General features: G+C 48.3%; 1 protein-coding gene across 1 annotated transcript; it reads left to right on the top strand.

Moving 5' to 3' along the window:
• The first annotated feature begins 224 nt into the window (after positions 1 to 224).
• On the top strand, positions 225 to 10225 carry LOC119461287 (uncharacterized). The gene is made up of 2 exons (XM_037722536.2): positions 225 to 2199; positions 5907 to 10225. The coding sequence occupies exons 1-2, from the start codon at positions 361 to 363 to the stop codon at positions 6129 to 6131; spliced, it is 2064 nt and encodes a 687-aa protein (XP_037578464.1). The 5' UTR covers positions 225 to 360; the 3' UTR covers positions 6132 to 10225.
• Positions 10226 to 11047: the final 822 nt, after the last annotated feature.

Here is an 11047-nt window from a genome sequence, read left to right as displayed (position 1 = left end):
AGCCGTAGGAGAAAAGGAAAGGCGGAGAGGTTACCTAAGACAACACCCAGTTTGTGACCCTAAACTGAGGAAGGGAAAAGAGGGAGAAAATATGAAAAAATATTAGAAAGGAAATTGGTTTATTGGTATTGTTTATTGAAGTAACCTTAGCATTTTGGTTTTATCTAAGAAACAAGCTTGTTGAGTCATGGTACGAAAAGGCAGACGTTCAAACATGGTCACAAGTATGACAGAAATGACGTCCTACTTGTGTCCGTGTTTGCACGCTTGGCTCTTCGTATAACCTTGAATCCCTACCAAGCTTCTCAATTTTCACTCGTTCTAAGCTCATTGAATCTGCTTATCACACAGGTCTCCTGGATGCTATGGGCGCTTTTGACAGCAACGCTGATGCTGCAGCCAGACACCTGCGCTGCTTCTCGCCAGTCTGAATCTATACTGCGGGCAATGACAGCAGCTGCAAAGCCCACCAAGGACTACAGCTTCAACATGGACGATGTTTACGCTTCTCCGGCGACCATGGAGAAATACATGAACTCGTACAGTTTCCCAGGACCAGTGGACTACGTGTCCGCCGCCACCATGCCTTCGGATGGCGGAGGGTTCGAGTTCTACCCGACGCTCACGTCGGGTTCCGTTTTCGACAACTTCGCCTTCAGTCCAACGATCAAACTCGACGAACTGGCGGCGTACCAGGAGCCAACGGGTCACGTAGTCAAGCACTCTATTCGCAACAAGGGCAAGAAAGTTTGGAGGCTCAAGGGGGACGACGACGACGTAGACGAGTTTGGAGAGGGTGGAACGCGACACACGACCACCAAAAACGGTGGAAAAGTCGAAGAGTGGCGACGGCCGGACGCCAAGCGGAACTCGGAAGAGTCCCGCTCCGTCGAAGAGGAAGGGGCGGCGGCGGCGGCTGGCCGCAGAAGGAGACCGAACGGAAGTTCCGGGTCGTACTTCAGGGGCGTCCCCGAACAGGACGAAGACAGTTCCGAGGAAGAAGGTGGAGGAGACACGCCCAGAGAAGACGAGAGGGCCGAGACGTCGCCGGCGACGTCCCTCAGCGACCGAGACGAGATCGCTTACTCTCGAAGCAACAGCAGGCGTCCTTTCGTTCGCGTGAAGAACAGCGGAGCGCTCACCAGCGAGGAGGCGTCGTCATCAGAAGAAGGGCGTAGGGGGGCTGCGGCGCCTCTGAGAAACTACGAGACCGGACCTAGGAACAACGGCAACGGAGATGTGCGCGGTTCTACTACGACGACGACTGCGAATCAGAGGTTCGAGAACGGACGAAGAAGGAACGTCGCCAATGGTGGCTACGGAAACAGTGGCGAGCTACCTTCGTTCACGGCCGAGACTAGCGGCAGTAGACCCGAAGGAGCCCCCAGGGTTCGCGGAGGAAACGGCAACACCGACGACGTCAGAGACGTCAGGTACAACTCTTACAACGGCAACGACATCGACAGCGCTCTGCGGACGGCGAGCGGCGCTGCGCTACGTGACACATTCGCTGCGACGCTCACGACGACGACCGAAAGGCCAGAAGTTGGCAACGGACTGATACTGTTGAACGGCAATGGTCGGCTTGGTGGACCGCAACTGCCAGCTCGGGACACTTCTACCTCCGGCGGACGAGCAGCGAAATCGAGGCGAAGGCCACCTCTGGCCTACACGCCGGGAAGCATGGAGTACCAGTCAGAGCAGGACGACGAAGGGAGCGGCTCCAGGGAACAGGAGGAGACAACCACGAACGGTTACAGCACGACTACGACCGTGGAACCAATTAGGTATTCGTCCGAGGAAGAGACAGCGCCACCGCGAGAGGAAAGTAGGTACTCCGCCGAAGACAGGCTTCACGCGATGATGAGGCCGACGCAGACTGCGAACAGGATGAAGAGGCCGGTGTCTGCTGAGCTAGGAGCCGCTGCAGCCACGACACCGTTGAACAACGGCAGAACTGCTGCGACAGTGAATGGGCAGCGAAGCGTCAACAACGGCAGGAAGCGCGGTGGGGGAGGTTACGCCGCACCCGAACCACCGGCCGCGCTTCCCCCGGCATCTTCGCTCGTCTTCCTGACTCAAGACCCAACGCCTTCTTTGGACCAGAAGGCCGCGGCCACGGTGACGACGGGTGCCGACCAGAGGACGGCCGCCACGACTGGCGCCGGCGGGAGGCCCAGGACACTCTTCCATCAGCAGGTGAGACAGAATAACATCAGATAAGGAAAAGGCACAAGTATAATGCCTGCTAATTTCTAAAATCTCGTCGCTACCATAAGGAGCCAGCCATTCCAACACACTTTCAGATAAAGAAAACAACTTTGAGTCGAGATAAAAATACATAGCTGAAATTCCAACGTATACGCAACCGGACTCAAACTCCATACCACACTCGTAACGTGCTCGATCTAATTAAAGTGTGACCGGCTCTACTTTTAGAACAAAGGCCGCATCGTGTGTTACAAGACTTGGTTCAGCTTCGTGTAGTGCTATAGAGTGATGAGAGCTGTTGTGCCCACCTTCAAAACTCTCTTAACTCCTGAAAAGACTCAGGAGACCCACCGTCCTATACTGTGTAACAGACCTGTCACGGTGGCATGAATACTTTTGACCAGGGCTGTAAATACGTTGTGTACGGTTTTTCACGACGAACACCGAATACTTTCTGCATTCAGCACATGCGCAGCTCGTAAATAAATTCATGCAGTTCTTTGGCAGCGCAAAAACTCCTGATGCGGTATCCTACTCAGGAATGGGATAATATCATTTATGGAAGGAGCGATATTATTACGTCATCCATTTCGCTGTCCTGTGTAGAAAACTGGATCTCGTTTTACAATGCATTTCCCTCGCAAGATCACATTAGTCTGTATGTTGTACCTCTGTTACTCCAACAAATGGGCGGCACAGCCGTTCTCAAAAGCGTTCTTATTTTTTAAGTTTCTATGAATGAATTCTCCCAAGACTCCAACATGAACGATTACATGTGTTGGAGTGCGCATCGTATCGCACTGCTTTCCTGTCACTCATGTAATGTTTCCAACCTTTTAAATAATTACGTACATGACTTGGTATCGCTGACATGCCATTAAGGTATCGATAAAGGGTGAAAGCACACCATGGCATAGTGATAATATACTGTAAGTCTTGCTAAATGCACCGCATGACACGTTTCAAGACATTCAGTCCCGAAGATCTCCGGAGTGGTTCACACTGTGGCAGCTACAACTATATGGAACACTTTCAATTCACGTTTGGTTCGCACTTTGCTGCTCGACGGTGTTCTCAAAAGATTCGAGTGTGTAATCTCATGATGCCGTTGCCGTGGTTTCGACAGAAGTAAGACGCAAGGGTACGGCTTGTTACAGCGGAAAGCCGATGAACGCTGACGACGAGTGGCACGCTGTTCATTGTCTACTTTGAAACGCTATACGCTTCAACGGTCAAGCGCTGCGTTTTTTTTACATCGCGGCATGCGGTCTTGCGTCGAAACGCAATCGCCCGTGCGGCTTGTTGTCACCGAAGAGAACGTCTCGCTTCGGTGTTTGTGAATTCATGAAAGGAAGAAACTCTGTCTTTCACAAGACCCAATGCACACAGTGTATAGTGCGATGCTTACGGATCCAACGCGCCGTTGAACTTCTATAGGCACGTGTTTCTCAGGACTGCAGCCTTCTTTCCGCGAACGGTCTTCGGCATTGTGCTGAGTACCAGGAAATTCCGGCCATTCGGTCAAATCAGTGTTCCCTTCCGGTCAATTATCTTTCCCGGGTCGAAGCACCAACTATAATATGTGGATAACGTAAACATCATCCATTTTGTTGCCTGTTGCCGCAGCTCTTCTATGTTATTGGTTGCCGAAAACACTTTTTCAAGTGAAGCTTGTTATAACTCGCAGATTTCGGTGGCGTTCATTAATGCACAAAATTATCATCAGCAGCATTGGCTCGAGCGCCGTCGCCTTCTTCCGCAGCTGGCTCGTTGGCGCCCCTTGGTTTGCGCTCGTGCTCGACACGCGCTCGTGCCACTGCTCCCGCGTTCTTCGTCGTCGTCTGCTTCCATAGCTGGCTGCGTTGCCACTAATCATTCCAGCGTATAATTTCACTTCTCTTCTGTCGTCGTAGTGGGGAGGCCGCGTTTACGGGGGTATGAGCCAATGCTTAAGGGGATATGAGCCATTCATTGTCTTACGTAACGCACAGATTTAATTTTGAAGAAATTTCGCGGAAATATATCCAGAATGAACGCGCTCGGGAAAGGGCTCGTCGTCGAGGTGCCGATTCTATCGTGAGGACTTCCGAAGCCCAGGCGAAAAATTAGCAAAGAGCCGCGGAACCCGAGTTGCGCGAGCGCGATGTTGAGGCCAAACGTCCGCGTCGTCTTGCCCTCCAGGAACCAGAGAGTGGTGGTGCACGCCTCGGCAACGCTATAGCGCCAACTTCCCCGGTGCGACGGCCAGGTTTCAACGCGATTTCCTCAACCGGAACTTCGGAGCCAGCAGCAGTGCGTGTGGCCGGTTGTGGTCCGAGCACAACGTGGTACTCGTCAGTGCGATTCGTTCGGAGGAACCGAAGAAACACACAAGCTTCGCCTACCCCTATTTCCTCGACAGGGGAGGGGCTACTCATTTTTTTTTCCTTTTCTCGCACACGACACGCACCTCGCGCCTGGCGGTGGCGTTTATTTATTTATTTATTTATTTATTTATTTATTTATTTATTTATTTATTTATTTATTTATTTATTTATTTATTTATTTATTTATTTATTTATTTATTTATTTATTTATTTATTTATTTATTTATTATTGGAAATGTTGACAAGAAATTTGTCGCCGGCACCTCGACAACGTTAAATTCTTGCGTGAATGACGAGCTGGCATGAAAGAGACAAGAAATTGTCATCACACGTCCCTGTTCATGCTTTATGCTGTAGAGCTCTTTGCCGCAAATAACCACCAGTACGCGACATATGGTATATCCTTCGCTCTCGATTTGTGACCGCATACTTTCTAGAACTACAGTGGTGAGTGTGGGACATCCGCACTTGCACATGTTTATATGCCTTTCTTTCTTTTTTTTTTTTAGAATTCACATGCTCACGTTGGTCATTTACGTCCTCTCGGTCTGAGTGAAAAGAAATTATTAGGACGCAGCTCAGTATCAGAGAAGTTTTAGTTAATATTGTGTACACGCAACTGAACGAACATTTGCCACAGGTTATCGAAGTTGATCCAACTTGCGCCTGCAAATTTCCTAACTTCATCACCCCAGCTAGTTTTCTGCCGTCCGCGACTGCGCTTCCCTTCTCTTGGTATCCATTCTGTAACTCTAATGGTCCGCCGGTTATCCATCCTACGTACGCATTACATGGCCTGCCCAGCTAGCGCAAGACAGGGGTAATTGGAGATCGCAGGGAGAGGCCTTCGTGCTGCAGTGGACATAAATACAGACTGATGATGATGATGATGATGATGATCGCATTTTATCTTTCGATTGACTTTTTCGAGTACACGGTGGAGAACACTTTAATCGTAAACTTGAGACACACTTAATCGTCTGCAACGAACAGATTTACACCCCTTCCAGGCACGTTCCTCGATCAGCTCGTAGCTTATAGTCAGCTTGTCCGAACCAGCTATTACGTTTACGCCTTCTCCTTGACGGGGCAGAAATGCCGAGTGTGCACTTGAGCGAATCCGTTGTACATATCTAGATGGCCAACAGGGCATAACAGACGAGAAAGAGTTATACCGCAACTCAACAGCTGTGATGTTTTACATGTCCTTGCTTATTATGCACTGCTCCTTTTCCATGTACAAGTTCTCAGAATATTCGCTTTGATTTTTACCCAACGTCATTTGACGTCACATTGATCGCATTCGCTCTCCTTCCTCTGGAAACGCAGGGCTTCCAGGGGCCGTACTCGTACCGCTTCGGCTTCGACACTGCCGACCCTTACAACCCGCAAACTCGCTACGAGGAGAAGGACGCCGACGGCCGCGTCCGAGGATCCTACAGTTACCTGGACCCCAAGGGCCGCCTACAAGTGGTGCGATATGAAGCAGACCCACAGGGAGGCTTCAGGGTCAAAGGGAGCTTCGGACAGTTCCCAGGGGACAAGAAACCCTAGTCTTCTACTGCCGTCTGCGATATATAGACACATCGGTGCATTCTCGAATTAGCCACACTGATATACGGGAGTGTCGTGTTCGACGATTTCCGTTAGGGGATCTAGCACGGCATGAAACGGTGTGCCATCAGCTGCTCGAGCTAAGATGAGCCCTTCTTTGTGGAACTCTTTCAGTCATATATGACAAGACTGGTAAGGGCTGCATTCTTTGTTCTTTTTGTCGTGCCGCTGGCTTCCGAGAGCCAGGAAGCTGTTTGCATGGTGTACATTGCTCTATGCCGATACTGTCAGCATAACTTAATGCGAAGAACAAAGGAAGAGAACACAATGTCACCGTGTGACCAGTTCCCCTCCGTGGACGTACGGGGTTTTGTTGAAGACACAGCAACAGTCTATCCCAAATCTATGACCAAGAGTGAACATGAAAGGAGAGATGGCATGGCGAACCATACACGTTTCCTCTCAGTGGCGTCTTTTCCCTGCTGCACGCGTCATCGTAGTAAGACATGCTGACAAAATCGGTTGATACGCACCAGCTAGCCCAGTAATGCACTATGATGTTTTTTGCAAGTGACACTGCACTAAACACAACTACTACATTGGCGTCTTGTTTTGAGTCGCGATAGGAACAAGGACAAAGAAAATGGTCTTTTTTGTATTGTGTGTAACCGGAAATGAAAGTGAAAACAGCTCAAATCGCTTCGTCCCCTTCACACTATACGCCGGGTAATGACATTGCATTTACAGCCAGTTTATGCGAGTAAGATTTGCTTTCAGTTGTACTGGGCGCACATGTTTCTAGGCTGGGCAACAGTCGGGTAGGTCTAACTTTTTCTCAAGGAGTCGACAGCATTTTTATTGCTGTTGAAGGCTCAACACGAGCAAATATACCATCCGAATCAGTGCTAGCACTGCATCATGCATCTAGTGATACATTTTTGCCCTTGGTAACCACAGGCTCGGTAAACACAGGCTATCATGTTTAGCACATTCCTCAACCAAACTTTCCACATGATCGGTCTACTGTCGTTGTGTAGTAGATGGGGCCAAAGGCCGGCGCAATTAATCAACAGGGCCAGCCTTTACTAAAATTGACTCCAGAGGTTGAGTTTTGCTCTTTGGAGAGGATCAAAGATCGTGTTGTAATTATTTTGAGACAAGCGCGAAGCCACGATATTCGAGACGCCGAAATCACGCGCACATTGCACATATTCAAGGGACAATACCAGTTTCGTACTGCTCAGTTCCAATTTTCTTACGGCGCATCCCTTTTGCATGCCTTTTGTTCGTCGCTGCCGCACATGGATGCGCAGTGTACGTGAAAGCCGAGCAACGTGCTTGCGAACCTCGAGGAGCGTTATTCACATGATATACCGCACATGCAGGGGTTCGAACGAATGCTGAAGTTATGGCGGTGGCCCGCAACCAAGCATGGTTTATTCCATTGGAAATCAGGCTAAAAAAAAAAGGGGGGGGGGGGGGGTAGTAGCGCCAGTCTCTGGTATACCGTTCAACCGCACAGTGCCATGCACATAGTGATGCGTAATGAAAGAGCTAGCCAGACAACCTGAGCTTGGCTGTCATTCTTGCTCGTAGTGCCGATATGTTTCCCGTTGGGCAGTGTTCATTGACGAAATCTGGCGCTTGCTCCAGAAAATTTTGATGAATGATAACGAGCAATCGCATGCATGGAACTTGCCGAGTGCGGATAATTTGCCTGGATTGGTAGACACTGCCTCGATGACTTGCCCCTTCCAAGTTTAAACTGAGAATGTCAAACACGTCTACGCGTCATTGTAAAGGTGACGTCTACAAGCAGAGTTTGATGCGAAGTCCTCGTTCATATAAGCAATTTTTAGTGGAATATACGCTGCAACTAGATGATTCAGCGCATATTTCGCGAAAATCGCATGTGTGATCGAGGAGTTCACATCAAAGCCCCGCTTGTAGACATGAAAGTCGCGATGCCCTCTAGGCGTGTTTCAAAGAGAAAAAGAAGATGTATGATGTATAAAGATAAAACAAGATAAAGTAGGCTGCCGTAGGAAATTCATGGCTAGTGTTCCAGATTTGACCGCGGCTATCTCACGAACTCCCAGACACAGGAACACCTGAAACCGTGAGGCATTTTATTCCAAGTCATTGTGAAAGGCAAGTCAGTCAGCGCCAGGGAAACGTTATCATAAATTTAAAACCGTCACCCAGTTCATCTTTTGCGTTATACTACTTCACCACACTTCATTCCGTCTCATCCCAGGTGTAAGGTGTAGGTCATCGTGAGTTCGATCACCAGTCATGGTCAGCATCATTGTATATCTAAGCACTGATACGTATATCTGCAAGCACTGACGCCCACTTTACAGAGGCAGTTTTTACTGATAGATAGATAGATAGATAGATAGATAGATAGATAGATAGATAGATAGATAGATAGATAGATAGATAGATAGATAGATAGATAGATAGATAGATAGATAGATAGATAGATAGATAGATAGATAGATAGATAGATAGATAGATTTTTATTTTCTAGTGGCGCCAACAGCATTGCGGCCTACGTGACAGCACACTATATACGTCAGCACACTTCGACTATCTGATTGAAGTACGTAAAAAGTTGTGCTAGCAGCCGACCATAAGTGAACTGACCACGGAGCAAACGTGCGCACAAGTTAGAATGAAATAAGAGATAACATGCGGCCTCTTTTGGGCAGGGAAACCGCAGTGGCCTTAAGAGTAGCTCCGATAGGCCATGAGGCTCGTTAGCGATAACAGCGAATCAGACCACTGCAGCACAGAATACTCTCACTACGAAGATCATACTTTCGAACTTCATTTTTTTTTTCTTTAAGAAAGAAAAGCAAGCACACGAAAAAGAAAATAAAGAGAAAGGAGTCGCGCACACGTCGGCACGGCCGCTTCGGTTGCGATCGAGTGTGAACCGTGAAGGTCGTCACACGTTAGACTCCTTATTCTTCTTGCCACGAGTTTTACGAGTATTATAGCTCGTTCGAACACTCCTTCGGGCTCACGTTACCCAGCTTGATTCACGTCAACGTATCGGTGTCTGTACTATGTGTATGTTCTTGTGGGTTCGGCGTTCAGCTACATTGTGATAGGCTGAGAAAGAACCACTGTAATTGTACGTAGACTTAACTGCAAACGAGGTAGTCTGCTATGTTTGCAACGTGTAATGTGGGGAATTATATATTATTACCTGTAGCGAAATGTAACCTATACTACGCGATACATACCGTGATATATATTGAGGTCCGCTTGATGAGTCAGTGAGAAAAACTGTGTTACTGTGTTGCCTCCTCCGAAGTAAAGCGTCAGTTTTGACTGGTTGGTGTTCAAACATGCTGAAACATTCATAGCAAGGAGGTGGAGAAAACGAAGACGAAGGAAAACGAGGGAAAAAAAGTGTACGCGCAGCACTGCCGTTGGGCTATCAATTACTTTCGTGTGTTTTTTTTCTTTTTTGGGTTTTCTACTTACCAATAGTTTTTTGTATGTTTCTGTAGTTTGTTCTTGGCATTGTGCATGCCTGATCATGTTGTTTGAAGTTGGCTTCCTCGTTGTATATGTCTTCTTTGCACTTTCGTATTCGCGCTACAATGCAATATGTACGAATGCGAAAGCAAGCAAACATAGTACAAACGCTTGCTTTTATCTTCGTTCGAGTTGCTCTACAAACGTCGTGACACATACGACCTATGTGTTACATTTTCCCCTGATTTCTTCATTGCTTGCGTTTTACTAGTGCTTCACATTTTTCGTCATGTTCATAAGCCTAGCAAAATACTCGTCATTCCTTCTTTGTCTACGTGGTGCGTTCTCTCCCGCATTCCAGATATGTGAAACGTGTTCAGAAGCTTCCAGTTTACGCTGCTAGTGGAATTTGCTATTTGCAAATGAGAAGTCTCCAGTAAGGACTTATCATCAGAACACGGTTTTTCTATTGTACAGTATCTCGTGACTCATTAAACGATAACTGACTTTGATGTTGTTCTTGTAGTACTATTTACCCCGTACTATTTTTGCCCACATTGTTTTGCACGCAGCATGTTCAATAAATGCGCGTGTTTCCGGACGATGGAGTTGTGTCTTTGTCTCTTCAGTTCTGCCTCGTTCGACATTGTAATGGCCGTTGGTAATAATAACTACAGCTGCGGTGTGGCGGTCTACAGCGATACCAGCATGCGCGAGCCAGAGAAATGGCTTTATCAAAAAGCTGGATTCAAATTACCGGTTCACAAAACACGGCCACAAAGCATACTTGACATACTAACGTGAGAATTTGGGAAACAGGTCAAAAGAACTTAGGACTACATTTATGCCTGTACGCGTACAAAAAAAAAATGTCGCAGTTTTACCCGAAAGGCGAAGCATCAATTGCGATAGCAAATTAGCAGAGAGCTATACGGAGTAAGGTTAGTAGTTTTATCAGCTGTATAAACTTGGACATGCAGCAGCACCAGCAACGCGCAGAACTGTTGTCGACGACGCCGTTGGCGTTTTGTCCGCGTTCGCACCGAACACGCTCGGCGTTGGTGACTGTTGCCGGTGCCTCTGGCGGCGGCTCGGAGGTTTTCGACGATATCAGAACGGGACACTTGTCGAGCAGCGTCGGAAGTCTTTACCACCTTCTCGCCTCTCAACGTTTTTATATGAATACGCATTTGGTGCCGCAGCTAAACGTCGCCTCCCTTCCCTCCCTCCCGTCCCCCCACGGCCTTTCGCGCGATCGAAGAAGTCGCGTTTGCTCTCCGCCTTGCATTCGCTCCCCGTGAAAGCGCGCGTCCCTCGCGCGCTTTCACTCTCACATACAGCATACGGCGCGCGGAGACGATGTCATCGCCGTTGGACTCTATACGGAACCTCACAGTGACGCCGATGGCAGAAATCCGCTTGGA

The sequence above is a fragment of the Dermacentor silvarum genome, chromosome 8, assembly GCF_013339745.2.
Source record: "Dermacentor silvarum isolate Dsil-2018 chromosome 8, BIME_Dsil_1.4, whole genome shotgun sequence".
NCBI lineage: Eukaryota > Metazoa > Arthropoda > Arachnida > Ixodida > Ixodidae > Dermacentor > Dermacentor silvarum.
Note: the sequence above shows the minus strand (reverse complement) of the source record. Positions and strands in the feature narration are given on the sequence as shown.